This window comes from Schistocerca cancellata, chromosome 3 (genome assembly GCF_023864275.1).
Source record: "Schistocerca cancellata isolate TAMUIC-IGC-003103 chromosome 3, iqSchCanc2.1, whole genome shotgun sequence".
Classification (NCBI taxonomy): Eukaryota; Metazoa; Arthropoda; class Insecta; order Orthoptera; family Acrididae; genus Schistocerca; species Schistocerca cancellata.
Genome location: NC_064628.1, coordinates 398,169,865 through 398,191,959, shown reverse-complemented (window position 1 = coordinate 398,191,959; position 22,095 = coordinate 398,169,865). Strand labels below are relative to the sequence as shown.

General features: G+C 41.7%; 2 protein-coding genes across 3 annotated transcripts in view; both read left to right on the top strand.

The window, feature by feature from the left end:
* The window catches only part of LOC126175133 (uncharacterized), a 338,937-nt gene that overhangs the window by 141,573 nt on the left and 175,269 nt on the right, over window positions 1-22,095 (top strand). The window lies entirely within an intron of this gene.
* LOC126175132 (MICOS complex subunit Mic60) overlaps window positions 10,570-22,095 on the top strand; it is a 65,726-nt gene continuing 54,200 nt past the window's right edge. For both annotated transcript variants that reach the window (XM_049921686.1, XM_049921685.1), the window contains exons 1-2: window positions 10,570-10,698; window positions 11,006-11,088. In XM_049921686.1, the coding sequence (XP_049777643.1) occupies window positions 10,654-10,698; window positions 11,006-11,088 (128 nt within the window). In that variant the 5' untranslated portion in view covers window positions 10,570-10,653. The remainder of the gene's footprint in view (window positions 10,699-11,005; window positions 11,089-22,095) is intronic.

Here is a 22,095-nt window from a genome sequence, read left to right as displayed (position 1 = left end):
CTCCACATGAGTTGGCGGCGGTGACATCACACGTTCTGAGACTGGCTCTTGATACATCACTAAATACTAACAGGGGAGAGGCGGGGGGCCGCTTGTAGGAGGGGGAGTCATCATACGCGTAATTCTGTAGGGGAATGTCACACACACCTGTAGCACTGTCACACGACTGGGAGTGGATAACGTCGCACGTGCGGGAATTGGCGTCACTTATCTGCAGACCATTGGTAGATGACTCGTGTGAGGTGGGTGTAGCAGGGGGTGGGAGTTGATTGGGTGGGGTATCAGGCAGTTCTCCCTGAGACCACGCCAGTTTGAGATGGCAGACAGATACCGTTTGAGGTGTGCCATTAATGAGCACTTTGAATGTGTTGGTACACCATGATATGACTCTGTGTGGCCCTGAATATGGAGGTCTGAGTGCCGGTCGGAGGGTGTCATTGCGCACTGCATGACGCCAAGTCCTTATGCAGAAATACGGGAGGGAGCAAGTGCAGTCAAGGAGGGGGTATGCGAATGTTAAGTGATTAGCTACTTAACATGAATGTCGAGTTGCAGATTTGATCTGGAGGAAGTGAAGGCTCGACTAGCTCTGCTGGGAATGTGAGGGGTTCTCCATACAGTACTTCTGCCAGGGACGTGCTAACGTCCTCTTTGTGGGCGGCCCAAATGCCTAACATTACCCATGGTAAGGCGTTGAACCACTCACCTCCATGGCAAGTCAGGGAAGCTTTAAGCGTTTGGTGCCAGCATTTGACAAGCCCATTGCTCTCGGGGTGGTATGTGGTAGTCCTAAATTGTTTCACCCCACACAGTTCACAAAGCTGTCAGAAGAGGGCGGACCCGAGTTGGTGGCCCTGGTCAGTGGTGATGGAACTCTAGCAGGCAAAGCATGAGATCCACATAAATAAAAGGGCTCGGGCCACTGCGTCGGCTGTGATAGTAGTGAGAGAAATTACCTCTACCCAGCGGGTAAACCTGTCAGTGGCGGACAGAAGGGACCCAAGGGAGTTAAGGGCCTGATGATATCGATGTGTATGTGGTGGAATCTTCTTTTCACCACATCGAACATACCCATGGGGGGGGCTGTGCGTGACGACCTACTTTTAGCGCACTGACAAGCCACACATGCTCGCGCCCAGCTGCGACGTTGTTTTATCACCCCAGGCCAAATGAAATGTTCAGATACCAGGTGTGCAGTGGCACGAATGCCAGGGTGTGCCATGTTGTGGATACTATTAAAAATGTCCTGGCGGAGAGGTGCAGGAATCACTGGACGTATGTATCCTGTTGAAATGTCGCACCAGATGAGTGATGATAACCCAGGAAGTGTTTATGAGTTCAGTATCCTCCATTTGCAATTTAGGAAGTTGACTGAGGTCCAGTTGTGAAGATAAAACCGACACACAAGATAGAAAATTGGCGATGACGTTGTCTACCCCTCTGATGTAACATATGTCGCTCATAAACTGACATATGAGGTCCATATGTCGAAAACGTCTCGGGAATGAGTCCTTGCCTGGGTTACAGAAAGCATATACCGATGTCTTGTGGTCAGTAAACATGACGAGATGGCGACCTTTGATATTGTCTTGGAAATATTTGGTGGTGTTGTAAATAGCAAACAGTTCCCAGTTGAAGGTCACCCATTTACATTGGGAAGCGGGCAGTTCATGGGAGAAAAATCTGAGCAGATGTACAACAGAACCCACGGATTGCTGAATTACCACCCCCACAGCTGTATCACTCATGTCTGTAGTAAGTGAGGTGGGAGCATCAGGAATGGGATGAGTAAGCATAATGGCCATCTGTAAGGCTGACTTTAGGTTATCAAATGCGCAACACATATCTGGAGTCCACGTGACCACACGAGACCCTAAAGTGTTTTTTCCTGTGACAGCATCCGTCAGCGAGGCTTCTATGTTATCAGCATGGGAGATGTGTTTGCAGTAGTAATTTACCATTTCAAGGAAGCGGTGGAGGCCCTGAAAATCTTTGGGCAAAGGCATCGTACTAATGGCCTCAACCCGTTCGGGCAGGGGGCGGATGTGTTCGGCAGAAACTCATATATATACACACACAAATAAGTTGGTTTTACTGAGAAATTCATCAGTGAAGTAGAAGGAGTTGGCCACCAATAAATCCTTTAGGCTTCGGTTAAACTGAATTTCATTGGTTGTTAAGCTTTTTATGGCTGCTGGCAAGTAATTGAAAATGTGTGTTCCTGAATAATGCTCACCTTTTTGTACAAGACTAAGTGACTTTAAATCCTTGTGAAGATTATTCACGTTTCTAGTATTGATTCCATGAACTGAGCTGTTGGTTTGAAAAAGTGATATATTTTTAATGACAAATTTCATTAAGGAATAAATATATTGGGAAGCAGTAGTTAGTATCCCTAGTTCCCTAAACAGGCTTCTGCAGGATGTTCTTGAGTTGGAAAACTTGGCTTGATGAATTACCCCAAAAAATAATACCATATGACATTATGGACTGAAAGGAAACATAGTATGCCAGCTTTTTCATTTTTATATCCCATATGTCTGACACAATTCGAATTGCAAATAGAGATTTGTTAAGACGCTTCAGCAGTTCTGTTGTGTGCTCCTCCCAGTTGAATTTATTATCAAGCTGTAATCCCAAGAATTTAACACTGTCCACTTCTTCTATCTGCTTGTCATTATATGTTAGGCATATACTTGTGGGACACCCCTTATAAGTTCTGACTTGCATGTAGTGTGTTTTTTCAAAGTTTAGTGACAAATAATTGGCTAGGAACCAGCGATTAATGTTCACAAATATTTTATTAGCTCATCTTTCTAAGACTACACTTGATTTGCTTTTTGTTGCAATGTTTGAATCATTGGCAAAAAAAAAAAAAAAAAAAAAACGAATTTGGCATCTGGTAATGTTACTGATGAACGGTCATTGACATACCGAGAAAAAGTAAGGGCCCCAAAATGGAACCTTGTGGGACCCCACGACTATGTGGCGGTTATCGACTGCAAGAGTCGACTGCCTCATCTTTGAGAACGAACTTCTTAGAAAACTGTTGATCTCAGTGTGTTCCGAACTCTGTATTTGAGTGGATGTGTTTGTACCGACATGATCAAAATAAAGTTAATTCATTATAAACGAGCTAATACTTAATGTTGGGTTCGATATTACCGTACGTAACATCTCGATCCCCACACTGGTGACCCCGACACTCACAAACGCCGCTTATGATGCCATAAATGTGTACTGGAACATCACCATGGACAAACAATGCAGCAACCCTTAGTCGGATTTCTACATCCATCGACTTCGCATTGCGCCACATCTGGATGCACTGTACAGGAAGTGTAATTAGTGTGTAAATTCCCGACTCTTGTGTGAATCGTGCTTTTTGGTAACTTTCGTCACCTTCTCACACATCGACAATGCGACCGAGGCACACACGTCGTCCGTCGAAATCCGCTCAACGCGTCGGTAATTTCACTTCCGGACAGTGCAGTGCTCCTTCGCCAATTAATTTGGACAATTTTGACTTGGTTTTGTGTAATGAATTAACTTTGTGCAGTGCTTCGACATTGGACAATCATGCCAAACAATGGGCTGCAACAAACGGGGACGGTGTTGCAAATCCCAGTTCGCACGAACTCCGAACTACGGCTAAATCGCAAGCCTGGTCAAATTCACAAACGCCCGCCACGGCTACCGCGTCTTCCGCGCCGCGTGCAAACTCGTTCGACCCGGTTTCCGCACAGCCCGTCTTCCAGAGTTCGAATGTTCGCGCCAACTTTTTCTGCCACTTCTCCGCGCTTGTCCCTCATTTGCAGCATCCAACTACCAACATTTCTCTCGGACCAACTTCCAATGTGGTTCATGGCCGCGGAGTATATATTCTCCTCTTATGGTATCCCCAACGAAAGTGAAAAATACCTCGTACTCTTCAGGCACCTAAAGGACTATCATTATATAATTATGGACATTATCTGTGACAATTTGAGTGACAAGTAGACCAGAGCGAAAGCCGCTTTAATTCAGCGCCTGTCACCAACATCACAGGAACAATTTCATCAAGGGCATCCTACCGATCAACGACAATGCACCAATTACACCGATGACAATGACGGCTGTTTTTCAGTGCCACACTGCACGTGCCACGCCTCCCTCTACGCAGCATCCGAGACAGCGACGTCACGGCCTGCTGGCTCACTGACCACGACCTAGGCAAAGCAAACAGCTGCGCGACATACGATCCCGCCACGGCTACTGCACCCGCATCTTGCCAATAGCTCGCCGACACTACGCACGCTTACCGCCCGGCCGTTCACTACTCGATCGCGCCCGCAGCTTGTTCACCCACCCCAGAAGACGATTTCATCTGTATCGATGCTTCATACAGCAGTGAACGTGTTCTCACTCCGCCACCACCAAGTCTGAGTTTCACTTTCGCGATCGCACACACGATCTCTTCTACTCGAACTGTTACGTCAATACTGTGCCACCGACCTCGTCTTGTACGCCAGGTTACCCTTTGATAGAGACAGATCCTGATTTCAACCCCATCTTACTCAGTGATACACAGCAGACTGCTTCATGACATACATTTTCACCTGAACAACAGCAAATTGCGACATACAACTTGTTGGTACAAGATCAGTTACACATGCTGCAGCCGACACCGACCGAGCACGGCATGCAACGAGATGCTCCTGTCATTGTTCCACCTCCGACTGCTTCCGATCCTTTGCCGTTACTACCAGCTACAACTAATACCCTAACGATCACGCTACATGGATCTATGTCCCAGATGTCACAACTGTCATCATCACGCCGCCTCAAGTGGAAATTCTACGTTACTGATGTGATACAAGCAACTTATTTACGCCACTGCCACCCTTCCTTGGTAGTTCCAGACACTTCGTTTCTGTACCACGGCATAACCAGCAGCATTCCAGTGCCGCTTGCTTTGCCGCCCTCTTTACTACCTCCGTAATGTACGACCAACACATCTGCCGTTTCTGCTTCGACGAGTGAGCACCTTTCTGCTCCGCCACACGACCGTGCAGCAGTATCGTGTGAGCAGCTTGCAGCCTTACCACTTGACCGCAGCGCCGACAGCGACAGCACACACGCAGCTCCAGTTCCATCAAACTGTGTCGCCTCTCCGCCAAGGACCAGTAGTTCATCCGCCAATTCAACTTCTTTAAGTTCACATTACGTCTCATCGCCTTCCTGCTCCGACCACGGTTTCACCGACCACGTCCGCCTTCCACCACCTCTCGCCGTCGCCATGCATCATGCACAGGGCTCACGGGCACGCCCCCCAACCTTCGATCACGGCTGTTTCACACATCAAAACACCGACAGTGTCAACTCCGCTTGGAACATCCTGCCATCTACCGCTGTAACACACTCACTGTCCACGGACTCTGAGGTGACGCTTCCGTCTACACCGAAGTCATCCGCCGCCGAGGTCAGTCATGTGCAGCTTGCTGTTTTCTCCCCTGCTGCGACATCAAGCGCTTCTATAACTCTGTCATTACCGCGAGTGTTGCTAATCCAGCATCTCTTACGCAACCTGTTAAGCCACAGCATGCTTCCTCCTTTATGTCATATGGCCAATAACAAACTGCTACCGGACACGCTGCACTTATCGCGGCACTCACCGGCAAATACTTTGGCAATACATCGCATCGCATCTTCGACGCACTCAGCGCCTTTGATCGGATCAAAACCCCGCTGCGCCACACGGCCTCGGCACGACGATGTTCTCCCCACCGACATGCCGCTGCCTTCTGCTTCCAACGTGCCATCAGCAGCATGCCACAGTCAACCTTTGGACGCCTTCCGCGCCTCCTTCCCTCCGCTGGTCGCGCCTACCAAGACATCGAGAAACGGTCCAATCGCGCCTCGCACTAGCGCCTGACACGACACGATCTGTCACGCGCACCTGCGCCATCAGCCGAATGGATGCACACACGACTCTCATCATCCTTACCGTGCTCCGCACTACTGGCGGGGGCTCTGTGGCGGTTATCGACTGCAAGAGTCAACCGCCTCATCTTTGAGAAAGAATTTCTTTGAAAACTGTTGATCTCAGTGTGTTCCGAACTCTGTATTCGAACGGATGTGTTTGTACCAACATGATCAAAATAAAGTTAATTCATTATAAACGAGCGAATACTTAATGTTGGGTTCGATATTGCCGTATGTAACATCTCAATCCCCACATGTAATTTGTTCCCAGTTGGATGATGCCTGATAGCTTGAAATGTGTCTCTTTCCTAATAACATCCTTTGTTTCCTGCCAGAGATATAAGAACCATTTTGCAGCATTTCCTGTTACACTATAATATTCTAATTTATTTAAAACTATATTGTGATTTACACAGTCAAATGCCTTTGACAAATCACAAGATAGACCAGTTGCCTGCAATTTTTTGTCTAATGAATTAAGCATTCTTTCACTATAAGTGTAGATAGCCTTTTCAATATCAGAACCTTTAGAGATCCAAACTGTTACTTTGACAGTATGTTATTTAAGATAAGATGGTTATAAAGCGAATTGTACATAACTTTTTCTAACATTTTTGAGAATGCTGGCAACAGTGAAATTGGACAGAAATTTGAGGCTATTTCTTTATCTCCCTTCTTAAACAGTGGCTTAACTTCAGCATATTTCAACCATTCAGGAAATATTCCACTGACAAACGACTGGTTACAAAGATAGCTTAATATGTAACTTAGCTCAGAATCACATTCTTTAATTAACTTTGTTGATATTTCATCATACACACTAGATGTTTTTGATTTTAAAGATTTTATGATGGACATTATTTCTGCTGGGGTAGTGAGGGTCAAATTCATATTATGGAAGTTACTTGAAATGTCTGGTCTGAGGTATTGCATAGCAGCATCTACTGGACCTGACAACCGATCTTTTCAGTAACAGTTATAAAATGTTTGTTAAAAAGTTCTGCAACACTATACACATCTGTCACCAATGTGTCATTTACTCTTAATGCTATTTGTTCCTCTTCACATCTGGTTCTACTCTATCTTATGACAGATCCACTGAAAGAAAATTATAGCTATAAAGATTGGTCACCAGCTCTGACAGAGCAATTTAAATATTTTCTTTCAGATTATGTTTCTGAATGTGCCAGAAATAAATTTAAGTTCTGCCATCTTTACTTTGAATAAATACATAAAATTAATATTCTGTTAAATCAAATTTAAAAGCAAGAAATCTCATAAAATTGAACTTTACAATGACATAGCTAAGCGACCATACTGTCTCTTCAAAATGAAAGTAAACAGTTATTCTTGGAAGTTACTTTTATACGAGACTGAATGACTGTTAAAACAAGAAAATTAATTAACTATGCTCTTAGACTACAGAACGACACAAAAGTTACATGTGACAAAATGGGCAGGTAACTTTGGATCGATATATGGCTTTCGGACAATGATTCGAACAAATACTTTTGCCAAAACTATATTAAAACCTTTTTGAATTTATGGGGTTGACTGTGACAGCCGGCCGGGGTGGCCGAGCGGTTCTAGTCGCTACAGTCTGGAACTGCACGACCGCTACGGTCGCAGGTTCGAATCCTGCCTCGGGCATGGATGTGTGTGATGTCCTTCGGGTAGTTAGGTTTAAGTAGTTCTAAGTTCTAGGCGACTGATGACCTCAGAAGTTAAGTCCCATAGTGCTCAGAGCCATTTGAACCATTTGACTGTGGTTAATACAAAACTGTCTTGTTAGTTGCAGTCATACCAGTTTTGAAGTTGTTGCTTGTGGAATAAAAATTTGGATAGGCTCTTCACATCTCAAGTGATGGAATTAATTTGTGATTACTACGCACATGCGATAGCCATGTTAACTTGCTGTATCATCGATCCACATTCCATCATATAAAACAAGTTGGGTATTCTTGCTTTCCAACAACACAAAATAAACTGGAGACGAATTCAGGAACTATAAGCCACTGCCACACCAAATATCAAGCAGTTTCACACCGAATGTTTTACTGTTTAAGCCTCGCATTACATGATATGTACACTGCCAAGGCTCTAATGCAACTGCTCCTGGTTTTCCGATCGTTCCCTTCCTTGTGCTGCTTGCATCAAGGTCATCCAAGAGACAGAGTCGAAAACCCATTGCGGATTCCCTAGCTTTATGATTTCAATTTGTTTAAATGAATTACATGTCCTAATACCTTAGAATGTTACAATCAGTACATTTATAAATTACATTCATGTCCGTCTCAATAGCTCAGTGGTCAGAGCGGCAGAATGCCATACAAAGGGGTCAGGGTTCGATTCCCGGCTGGCTTGGAGATTTTCTCTGCTCAGCAACTGGGTGTTGTGTTGTCTTCACCATCATATCATCCCCATTTGACACGCAGGTCGCTGAAGTGGCGTCACCTAATCAAACTTGCACCAGGCGACCGGTCTACTCGATAGGAGGCTCTTGACACAGGACATTTCATTTCAATTACATTAATTTCTATATTTTATTTTCCATTAAATTATTAATGCTTTCACAACTACACTCTACTTCCACATTCATATTCTACTCATATTCACATACCCCAAAAATATTTTATCACTCTCTCAGGCAAAGATAAATTTCATACGCTTCCAAAGAGTATGGACCAAAAGCAGTAAGAAAACGACGATCGTAAATTGGTTAAACACGAGACTACTGTCCAAGATTGATAAACCTGCTACATGATTTATAGTTACACGAGGAAATTAATCGTGTTAAAGCGAAATAAAAAGTGTAAAAGATGTGCATGTAAACTTGATTAATTAATTTATGCATGTACCATTAAAGATGCCCCTGCACATTTAAGAAAATCATCTCACATTAGAGGAATCGCTACAAATGGTGGTGGCGCACATCGTCTAATAAATACAACAATAGATAGGCTACACCAGAAATGAAGCATTTCTCAACTGTTAGAACTCTTTTAAAATCCCGACCCACACTGCTCGTCATCGCGGGGCTAGGGTATAGGGTGGTCTCTCCGTAACACATATAATAATGAAGCAAGTATAATTTATGAATAAATTATTTCGATTTTTAGTTTTTACTTCCAATATCGGTATGTATCGGAAGTGAAACCTAAGATCTAATTAGTCTGTATTTCGGTTTTTAGATTTCATTTCCGGTAAGTATCGGAAATAAACCATAAAAGTCGAAACGGTAGGTTAACGGGCTTTCATTAATAAGATATGCATATCTTTTACGCTCTCTATGTGCCACACAAGAAGGTTAAAATTCTGACCTCCTTGGCGTCACATGAAGCCTTTATGGACTCGTTAAAAATGGAAGTGCTTCATTTCTAGAACCTCTATTGCTCTACTCCTCGAACGACGTGTCCCACAAACATCTGCAGGTTTTAAATTTCTCTACTAAATTTTAACCTGCCTCGCCCCTGTCATGTATGTTACAACAGCATTTAATCTCGCGCGCAAAGACAAAAGACGAATTTCCGTCGGACGGTTGGCACGACAGTGTTACACATGACATTATTTGGTTTTGGGCTGTCGGTTGTCGAGTGGTCCTAACCGACTGACATCCTGATGGTGCGTGTGTAGGCCCCTTACACAAAAATCCAATTTTTACGTTGTGTCCGATGTTACACAGTACCCTACCTGCTTGTAGACTTACTTCGTGTTGCGCACACAAAAATAGCTGAAATTCGTATATCCCGCCTCAGCTCGGTCGACTCATAAGCCTGGACCTGTAGTTGCACGTTGGAAACTAGAAGCAAGTGAGAAGATTCAAACTTCGAAGCCCTATCTTTGAAATTCTATATCACTTTTGGTGAATGCTGGACTCATTCTTTGAAAGGCTTTCCTCATCCTTGTCCAATCCAAAGCAGTGTTTCGTACCTAACGATATAGCGGTCGAAGCTATGTTAAGCGCTAAAAGCTCTCGGCAGAATAAAGATTTTTTTGTTTGGTACGGAGGGAGGGGAGCAAATACTAAGGAAGTATATATAACTTACTAGAGCTTTTTCAATAATTTACCAGGATTGGAGCTTGTGTCTCATCCGTATTATGTAATTGTGGTAAGTAACGATGTAATGCTATTTGATGCATAATTCACCAAAATTGTCTATGTCTGCGGAGGAGTCATTGTGCAGGGAATTACATTTCTGGGGGCCGCTTTCGATTAGTTATAGGAACATATCTTGTATACAACAATACCTGAGATTTACGAGAACTTGTGATAATAACTTTTAGTCATTTCGAATACTGAATCACAATTCTAAATAACGCGCCGATACCAGTACCAAAAGAGCCAATCAGCCAACATTGCATTTGATGCATAATTCACCAAAATTGTCTATGTCTGCGGAGGAGTCATTGTGCAGGGAATTACATTTCTGGGGGCCGCTTTCGATTAGTTATAGGAACATATCTTGTATACAACAATACCTGAGATTTACGAGAACTTGTGATAATAACTTTTAGTCATTTCGAATACTGAATCACAATTCTAAATAACGCGCCGATACCAGTATCAAAAGAGCCAATCAGCCAACATTGCAAAGGAAAGATGCACATTTAGGTATTACCAACTGATTAATGCCGATCTTCAGTTGTTTCAGGTTCTGAATCAACTAGGAGCCGCATAGGCGGTTTAAGATGTTGAGGGTTGCAGTTAAATTTGTATATCGAGGACCGCCAAGGGTAGGACTAGCATTATAATAAAAATAACCTTCCTCACAGAGTTTCTTTCTAAGTACCCTGCAAATTTTTCTTTACGGGTCTCGTAAAGTGCCGGCAGAATGCAGTTGATTCTTAAATTGACCTATTTATGTAGATTTTCCATAGATCGTTTTAAATTTTTTTGGCTAATAAACAATTTAATTACAAGCCCTTAAAAACTGTACACTTTTTTGAATGTAAGCAAGTACAGTGGTTGTCAATGTCAACATAACCTTGCGGAAGCAAGGAGCCGAAATAGGACCCACTACATATTGCGATTACCTTCCAGGTGCTCCGTTGCAACACCGCCAAACTCCACATATCGTCGAGGAATCTTCAGTCCACTGGTTTCGAAAATACTCGAGGAAGAGGGTAAGACACGCAGTACCATTATGTGCTGATAATGATAGTTGTCACTGTGGAAGTTTTGTAGTTGTATGTGTCACTTGGTTCCTTCAGAAAAGAGTAAATTTTTGTTGGTAATATGTGTGTTCTTAGACATAGAAACTACAATTTTAAATTAGTAGGAACTATCCTTATAACGTGAAACAACGGAAATAACGCCTTTTCTCTGTAAACTCAGGAATAGAGAATACCATAAAGGCCTATATTTGAAGTGGTATTTTCACAAGACTTTCTCGGATTGTTTTACTATATTGATTTAATATTGTGACTCGAGTACACAACTCTTAACATTCATTATTCTGCATATCTCAGGTTCTGTTACTGTTCTGTTTAGTACATAGAATTAAACGTGCTTAGTACATGCATTATCTTACAACAACTTTCTTCTGCAACTCATTCTGAAAGTGTTATATAGTATTGTTTTCAGTCAAACTTTTCTTGATCAGTAACGGAGACTTTGCTAGGAGAGGTGGTGCAAATTACACTCCGTTTATAGAATGCCTTGGGGAGATGAGCAGCATGGCCGAAACGAGTCTTGTCTTCCTCATAGAATGCTGGTATTACTTACTTACGTACTTACTTACTTAGTCTGTTGCACTGAGCATTGGCATAAAATTTAAAGTGACCCATGTATCTAACAAACTGTAGGTAGCACTTGCAATTGCCTGAACACGTCTCATCAATCATTTCAATATAGACGCTAAAAAATGACATTCAGTGTTTAATGAATCCGACAGAGCTACATACAGTATTGTTGTTATGTCAAGGCCTGACAGACACAAGTAGGAGAGAGTGTGACATTTGCAATGTTTGTGTTAGCTGTATGCTATTGTTTTTCAAAAAGTAATTGGTTCAGACTCATTTCACTAGATGTGTAAGAATTGTGTAGTATGGCTCCCCCAACCCACTACCTCCACCCCTTTACCACTTTCTTTCATTTTTATTAGTTGATGTGTGTGCAATGTAAAAAAAATAAACTATGAACAGTGTAATGTGTTGTTGAAAGTTGAACATCTGTGAGATTTTCTTCCTAATAACTAGCAAGTAAATCTAAAAAATGCGTTATTTTCGGCATTCACAAGGTTTTCACTTAGAGCTACAGTTTGGACACAAGGAATTGTGGCTGATTCACAAACGAGGAGCTTACAGAACAGTCATATGAACTGTCTGTTTGGGACATAAAATGTCGGGTGTATAGAAGAAGGTGATACTGTCATTCTGCTTTGAGCAGTGACCTCACTTTTTTTTTATGTAGTGACCTGGTTAGGCGGCTGGATGTGACAATTTTTTGTTATTATAAATTGTGCATTCTGTAATTGTATTTATATCCTTGTTGAGAGCCCCTATTTCCTCACTGTGATCCGATATTTTGAATTTAATTTGTCTAAAAGTATCTTGTATGAGGGGCAGCCACAGCCATAAGTAGACATCTTGAATAAATAATTATTCAAGAAAGTATTAATAACAAGAATATTTTCATCCAAACTGTCCATATATCCATAGAAATTCCAATACTTTACTAGTTAAAATATGTGTAATTGCAGTCCATCACTGGTCATAACTGACAGATTGTATCTTACTTTTCAGTATGCCCATAATTTCTGCATTGCTGTACAAATTAATGAGAACAGACTTGTAGGAATAATTGTGAGAGTCATACCAGTCTCGTTTTTTGTGTGTGAATGCAGACATGAAGTATTCCTCCTACATGTGATGTAAGAATAACATAATTGAAAGACCAGTTTGTAGTGTTTGCCTTATACAAATGTGGAAGCTGAATGATCTCAAGAGTGTTACTCTAGATCAGGAGTAGTAAGTGAAGATTGCGACCTTTATGCTATGTTTGTGATGCTATCCTAGCTCATTATTTACAATGTGGACTGTACTTTGTACATTATGTAAATCCTAAGAAAGAATGATATACATGTCTGTCAGAAGATAGAGTTCAGTTGTACATTATCCACTGTGATGTAGTGTTCCTCATGATTTACTTTATTTCTTTGTGTAAGAGTTCTTTTTTCTTGCTCTCCAAAAGAGCACACAAAGATGCAAGTACGATAGCTGTTGTAGACAGTCATTGTGTGTACATCTCCAATTTTAGATTTTATTGTCATCATACATTTGTACACATCTAATGAAGGTACTGCAAACTAACTTTCTGAAGCTCGTATTTGCAATGTTCGTTTTTAGAACTGTGATACCTGATTCAGATAATCTCTTCTGTTTTGTAAAATTGTCATTTAAATTACCCCAAAATACTGTTCTGTAAGCTGAAGAGGAAGTACACAGAATACACTATTGTAGTACCTTGTATGGTGCAAATTTTTAAATGGTTCTCGGAGCAGAATTTGCTGAATTGAGTAAACAGTTCAGTAATTTCTGTTATTTCTAACTCTGTTAGCCCCCCCCCCCCCCCCCCCCACTCTGCCCCTTCCCGCCCCAAAACCAGATTGAGATCTTCATTTTGATTTATTTTTCAAAATCATGTATGATTTATTTACAATAGTGGCAACCTATTGGCATTAAACTATGAATGTAGACTGTGTCAACATAAGACCTCAATCAATAATAGTTGCATACAAAGATGCCTTTACGTCAATTTGTATACAAGATAGGAGCATCCCAGCAGATCATACTCCGAAATATGGAATAAAAATTGATCAGACTTACTCCGGGCAACGTTAGGGGTAATCCTAGCTGCAGATCCTTCCACCAACAGCACCAAGATAAAGTTGTTGTTGTTGTGGTCTTCAGTCCTGAGACTGGTTTGATGCAGCTCTCCAAGCTACTCTATCCTGTGCAAGCTTCTTCATCTCCCAGTACCTACTGCAACCTACATCCTTCTGAATCTGTATTCATCTCTTGGTCTCCCCCTACGATTTTTACCCTCCACGCTGCCCTCCAATACTAAATTGGTGATCCCTTGATGCCTCAGAACATGTCCTACCAACCGATCCCTTCTTCTGGTCAAGTTGTGCCACAAACTTCTCTTCTCCCCAATCCTATTCAATACTTCCTCATTAGTTATGTGATCTACCCATCTAATCTTCAGCATTCTTCTGTAGCACCACATTTCGAAAGCTTCTATTCTCTTCTTGTCCAAACTATTTACTGTCCATGTTTCACTTCCATACATGGCTACACTCTATACAAATACTTTCAGAAATGACTTCCTGACACTTAAATCTATACTCGATGTTAACAAATTTCTCTTCTTCAGAAACGCTTTCCTTGCCATTGCCAGTCTACATTTTATATCCTCTCTACTTCGACCATCATCAGTTATTTTGCTCCCCAAATAGCAAAACTCCTTTACTACTTTAAGTGTCTCATTTCCTAATCTAATACCCTCAACATCACCCGACTTAATTCGACTACATTCCATTATTCTCGTTTTGTTTTTGTTGATGTTCATCTTATATCCTCCCTTCAAGACACCATCCATTCCGTTCAACTGCTCTTCCAAGTCCTTTGCTGTCTCTGACAGAATTACAATGTCATCGGCGAACCTCAAAGTTTTTATTTCTTCTCCATGGATTTTAATACCTACCCCGAATTTTTCTTTTGTTTCCTTTACTGCTTGCTCAATATACAGATTGAATAACATCGGGGACAGGCTACAACCCTGTCTTACTCCCTTCCCAACCACTGCTTCCCTTTCATGTCCCTTGACTCTTATAACTGACATCTGGTTTCTGTACAAATTGTAAATAGCCTTTTGCTCCCTGTATTTTACCCCTGCCACCTTTAGAATTTGAAAGAGAGTATTCCAGTCAACATTGTCAAAAGCTTTCTCTAAGTCTACAAATGCTAGAAATGTAGGTTTGCCTTTCCTTAATCTTTCTTCTAAGATAAGTCGTAAGGTCAGTATTGCCTCACGTGTTCCAGTATTTCTACGGAATCCAAACTGATCTTCCCCGAGGTCGGCTTCTACTAGTTTTTCCATTCGTCTGTAAAGAATTTGTGTTAGTATTTTGCAGCTGTGGCTTATTAAACTGATTGTTCGGTAATTTTCACATCTGTCAACACCTGCTTTCTTTGGGATTGGAATTATTATATTCTTCTTGAAGTCTGAGGGTATTTCGCCTGTTTCATACATCTTGCTCACCAGATGGTAGAGTTTTGTCAGGACTGGCTCTCCCAAGGCCGTCAGTAGTTCCAATGGAATGTTGTCTACTCCGGGGGCCTTGTTTCGACTCAGGGCTTTCAGTGCTCTGTCAAACTCTTCACGCAGTATCGTATCTCCCATTTCATCTTCATCTAAATCCTCTTCTATTTCCATAATATTGTCCTCAAGTGCATCGCCCTTGTATAGACCCTCTATATACTCCATCCACCTTTCTGCTTTCCCTTCTTTGCTTAGAACTGGGTTTCCATCTGAGCTCTTGATGTTCATACAAGTGTTTCTCTTATCTCCAAAAGTCTCTTTAATTTTCCTGTAGGCAGTATCTATCTTACCCCTAGTGAGATAAGCCTCCACGTTTGTCCTCTAGCCATCCCTGCTTAGCCATTTTGCACTTCCTGTCGATCTCATTTTTGAGACGTTTGTAATCCTTTTTGCCTGCTTCATTTACTGCATTTTTATATTTTCTCCTTTCATCAATTAAATTCAATATTTCTTCTGTTACCCAAGGATTTCTACTAGCCCTCGTCTTTTTACCTACTTGATCCTCTGCTGCCTTCACTACCTCATCCCTCAAAGCTACCCATTCTTCTTCTACTGTATTTCTTTCCCCCATTCCTGTCAATTGTTCCCTTATGCTCTCCCTGAAACTCTGTACAACCTCTGGTTCTTTCAGTTTATCCAGGTCCCATCTCCTTAAGTTCCCACCTTTTTGCAGTTTCTTCAGTTTTAATCTACAGGTCATAACCAATAGATTGTGGTCAGAGTCCACATCTGCCCCTGGAAATGTCTTACAATTTAAAACCTGGTTCCTAAATCTCTGTCTTACCATTATATAATCTATCTGATACCTTTTAGTATCTCCAGGGTTCTTCCATGTATACAACCTTCTTTCATGATTCTTAAACCAAGCGTTAGCTATGATTAAGTTGTGCTCTGTGCAAAATTCTACCAGGCGGCATCCTCTTTCATTTCTCTCCCCCAATCCATATTCACCCACTATGTTTCCTTCTCTCCCTTTTCCTACTGTCGAATTCCAATCACCCATGACTATTAAATTTTCGCCTCCCTTCACTACCTGAATAATTTCTTTTATTTCATCATACATTTCTTCAATTTCTTCGTCATCTGCAGAGCTTCTTATCTGCGCTTCTTATCTATCTTGGCCACAATAATGCGTTCACTATGCTGTTTGTAGTAGCTTACCCGCATTCCTATTTTCCTATTCATTATTAAACTTACTCCTGCATTACCCCTATTTGACTTTGTTTTTATAGTCACTGACCAGAAGTCTTGTTCCTCCTGCCACCGAACTTCACTAATTCCCACTATAAAAGATAAAGATAAATTTCAATTACAAAAGCTTTTCTCAAAGCCAGCTCCCATAGTACTCCTGAAGTTCTTCTCCAAGCCTGTTTAATGTAACACCTGATCAAATTGCACATCAACTACCGTTGAATGGGAAAATTATAACAAATGTGGAGAGGAAGCTTCAAAGAAATACTGGTGAGGAAGACCACTTTGATACTCTCTGTACCGTGAAAGAACTGGAAGCAACTTTTGTCTGTGAAGAACAATAAAGCTGCAGACCTACATAATCTAATACCAGAGCAAATTAAAATGTTTGGGCTAGTAACAAAGCAATGAATCTAAATTTAATGGACACCTGCATTTCAAAATTACAGATCCCTAAGATCTGGTGCAAAGCCAAAGTTGCAGCACTTCCAAAGCCTGGAAAGGATCCAACTGATCCTAAAAGCTTCTGACCACTTTCTCTTCTTTGCCAACTGTACAAAGTCCTGGAAGGGCTGATCCTCAATCACATCACACAACATGTCGATAAAAACTTTATAAATGAGCAGTTGGGTTTCTGCCCAGAAACGTTATGCTGTGGTCAAATCCTTAATCTGACTCAATATATAGAATATGGATACGAAAGAGGACATGCCACAGAATGGCATTCATATATCTGTCAGCAGCAAGAAATTTATTAGAAAGGTATATTCAGTTACAAAAGACTACCGCTTAACAAAGGTCATCCAGTGATCACAGCAAAACAGGTTTTTTGTCAGTCTGCATAGTAGGAAGAGGCAACGGAGGACATTGAAGAATGATCTCCCTCAAGGTAGCGTACTGGCACCCCTGCTGTACAGCACCTGTGCTAACGACCATTAATCAATCCTGGAACAAGAAAATTTATTTATACAGATGACACAGGAACTGCAGCTCAAGGCAAAATCTTTGAGGAAGTGGAGATGAAGCTGACAGCAGCCCTTTAGGATTTCGGCATGTATTACGATGATAACTACCTGAGGCCAAATCCCAGAAAGATGCAAGTTTGTGCCTTTCATCTGAGATACTGGGAAGCCAGGAGGAAGTTAAGTATTATTTGGAGAGGGCAACAACATGCCACTAAGATGGTACAAAATACCTGGGAGTAAAGGTGGACTGTAGTCTCGCATTTAAAGACCATTGTCAAGAAACAAGGCTGAAAGTATCTGTTCAGAACATCGTCATACGTAAACTTAACAGCACCACCTGGGGATCACAGCCTAACATACTCCATACATTCACCCTGGCACTATGCTTGTCTGCAGCAGAATATGCAGCAGCAGTCTGGTGAAATTGCAACATGCTAAACAGATGGACACGGCATTGAATGAGACTTGACACATTGTGACTGGCTGTTTATGACCAACTCCTGTCATCAAAATCTATCAAGTTATGGGTATAGCACCACCTGACATCTGCAAAAGAACAGCCCCAGAAATTGAGAAAAAGGAGGAGGAGTCTGACCCCAGGCATCCCCTGTTCAGACATGAAGCACAAAGACCAAGACTAAGGTCAAGAAGGAGCTTCATGCACAACATCAGCAATTCCATCAGCACCCGGAACCCATAGAACAGAGCTGTGGCAAGATTCACTAACTTAAAGGGATAGGAAGAACATCAAAGAGAATCCTGCCATGGGCTTTCATCTGCCATATGTGATATGGAAGGCTCTTAACCAACTGAGGACAAGAGTGTCAAGCACGAGGTGCATTCATGTTCTAAGGCCTCCGATTTTTTTTTCTCTGGACTGGAAAGAGATAGAAACATGCGCATTGTTTTAAAATGAGGCCGTATTCATTGTCAATACGTCCCAGAGATGGCAGCACTGTATGGCAGATGGAATTTTACCGCCAGCGGCGACAATGAGAACTGTTTTAAATACTTAAAATGGCGACGTTTTCCTTACTTGAACAGCATGCAATCATTTGTTTTCTGAATTTGCGTGGTGTGAAACTAACTGAAATTCATCAACAGTTGAAGGAGACATGTGGTGATGGAGTTATGGATGTGTCGAAAGTGCGTTTGTGGGTGCGACAGTTAAATGAAGGCAGAACATCGTGTGACAACAAACCGAAACAACCTCGGGCTCGCACAAGCCGGTCTGACGACATGATCGAGAAAGTGGAGAGAATTGTTTTGGGGGATCGCCGAATGACTGTTGAACAGATCGCCTCCAGAGTTGGCATTTCTGTGGGTTCTGTGCACACAATCCTGCATGACGACCTGAAAATGCGAAAAGTGTCATCCAGGTGGGTGCCACGAATGCTGACGGATGACCACATGGCTGCCCGTCTGGCGTGTTGCCAAGCAATGTTGACGCGCAACGACAGCATGAATGGTACTTTCTTTTTGTCGGTTGTGACAATGGATGAGATGTGGATGCCATTTTTCAATCCAGAAACAAAGCGCCAGTCAGCTCAATGGAAGCACACAGATTCACTGCCACCAAAAAAATTTCTGGTAACTGCCAGTGCTGAAAAAATGATGGTGTCCATGTTCTGGGACAGCGAGGGCGTAATCCTTACCCATTGCGTACCAAAGGGCACTACGGTTACAGGTGCATCCTACGAAAATGTTTTGAAGAACAAATTCCTTCCTGCACTGCAACAAAAATGTCCGGGAAGGGCTGTGCGTGTGCTGTTTCACCAAGACAATGCACCCGCACATCGAGCTATCGTTACGCAACAGTTTCTTCGTGATAACAACTTTGAAGTGATTCCTCATGCTCCCTACTTACCTGACCTGGCTCCTAGTGATTTTTGGCTTTTTCCAACAATGAAAGACACTCTCCGTGGCCTCACATTCACCAGCCATGCTGCTAGTGCCTCAGCGATTTTCCAGTGGTCAAAACAGACTCCTAAAGAAGCCTTCGCCGCTGCCATGGAATCATGGCGTCAGCGTTGTGAAAAATGTGTACATCTGCAGCGCGATTACGTCGAGAAGTAACATCAGTTTCACCGATTTCGGGTGAGTAGTTAATTAGAAAAAAAATCGGAGGCCTTAGAACTTGAATGCACCTCGTACAAGGTGAACCTCAGGAAGGGGAGCTAGACGTCTGAGGAGGAATTATCTGAGTGTGGCGACCTACACGGCACATATCACATCCTGGTCTGCACAAACCTGCCCAATACTTGCTCCACAGAAGATCTTTATGTAGCAAGTGATAAGGCCATCAAAACTGTGGAATTCTTTAGGCTGTTGTCCATTTAATAGAAAACTGTGTCTTGCTATATTATATTATCACTTTCAGTATCTCGTATTACTGTACTGTACCTTTATTTGTCATATTGTATTTCAGTTAGTTTGTATATCGAAGTTCTGGAGATGTATAATAAAATAGTGTTTAACTTGTCTCCTCTGAAGAGTATGCTCTTGGCTACAGTGTCTTAGGTCTGTATGACATCTATGTGAAAGAAGGCCTAGTCTACTACATTCTGGTACACCTTTTTTGACTTTCCATACATTGACGTCACTTTGACTTTAAGATTAGAATGAAGCGATGTGAGTGCTGCAAACTGTGTTCTTTGTTGTGTATGTAATTTGAACTACATTGTTTATATGCCCTCAAGTTCTTACAGCTTCCTGACCATCTGCATATTTAATTACTTGTACCCCATCGTTTATTCTTATTATCCAAGCTTTCATCCATAAATCCCTTATGTTAAATAGTGTAGAGACATGCAACTATTGAATCTCACATTTTTCTCAGTAGCTATTTGATCCGTTGTTTCCCTAGTGCACTCTTGTCACTGATTTCCTTTAAGTATAATTCCATTATTAGTTCCATGTCCTTCCCATATGTAAATGTCTCTTTTGACTGTCATTATCCTTCAATCTATCATACAAGCAGTTGCCGTGAAAATCCTAGCACCAGTTAACATCACAGTGTGTTCTGTATGTCTTCCACCTCATGATCCTTTGGATGCAGACACTGACAGAACTCTTCCGAGCACTCCCACGCATATTCCTCCTTGTGGGGGGCTTCAGTGCACACAGTCGGCTGTGGGGCTTGGCTACCACTTGCTCCAGGAGTCGAATTATCGAGCAACTTATCAATTCTGAGAATATCTGCCTTTTGAGCTGGGTTCAGATGAGAGACTTTTCCCCAGCTGCAGGGTCTTTTTCAGCCATTGACATTTGTTTTTGCTTCCCAGCTATTACAGACTCGGTTCAGTGGAAAGTGACAACAGATTTACATTCTGTTGACGCTTCCCAGTGTGGATCCATCTGCTGACTCAGACGGTGGTAGACAGAAGACAACAAAGATGGATGATTCGAAGGGCAAATTGGTTGCTGTGCAGTCAACAGGCTATTTTTGAACAAAAGGATTGTGCACAGGAGACAGTGGCCAATATCATTTGTGAGATCCAGTGGGCTGCTGCTAAGACCATCCCCCAGTCCAGCAACCACATCAGACGACAATCTGTACCTTCGTGAAATGGCGACTTCCTCAAAGGAATTCAAGACTTGATTCACGAGTTTGGGAATCAATTAGGGGGATTTCGGGCAAGGGCAGTACACATTCCTTTATGGCCTTGTCGAGAAATGGGGTCTTGGTGGACACACCTAAAGACATGGTTCAGGTGAACACTTTTTTACAGTCACTGCGTCATCTGGGCAAGCTCCTGTGTTTAAAGTGTTTTGTAGGACTGCAGAGATGGGGAAGCTCCATTTCTGCTCGAATAATGAGGAAGTTGTAATCTTATACTCCCACACATCATTATTATATTTCTCTTAGTCTCTTCATTATTTTCAAAAGCTTTGAGAGGCGTAAGATATAAATAAGAAAAACTTTTTACTTATCTTCATTTTCTTTTCTTGCTGTTGGCTTCAGTTCTTGCGTCTAGGGCTACATTCTTGCAGCTGAAATTTCGACTTACTGGGTTCCAGATGACAAAGTAACTGATGAAGTGCTATCTGTTTCTATGATTTTCTTTTATTTTATCCCATTCTTCTATATCACACTGACTTCACAATCTCTATTTTTAAAAAGCCATCAATTACATTGTTGTAGACAGTTAAAAAACGCGTGCATTTCCATCGTAGGCATGCCCACTACTACTTACATTCTACGGTACTCACAATATTCCAAAGAGTTTTCAAACTTCCTTGACAAAAGTAGACTCTTTACCACATTATATCATTATCTTATAAATGATTCCAGAAATAAGTTTAATAATTAGCATTAGATTGTGCAATTAATAATATGAATTTTAAGTATGCCGGAATTTCTAATTTCAAATATGTCTAAACCAAGAACAATTTTAACTGGTAGTACATATCGATTGTAACAAATTAATTTCTTTTTGTACATTTTAGCGTGAAACATAATACAACATATACAAAATCAAATGAAATTTTTCAGTGAAACAGCCAAGAATGTTCACTATACAAGACTCAATAGTATAAATGGTATCAGTTATTTCTATAAAAAAAGGGATATTGTTAGAAAAGGATGTCCCATTATAAAGTCTGCAACCTTTCATTCTCCATGTGGGAATTGGAATCAGCTCTGTCTGT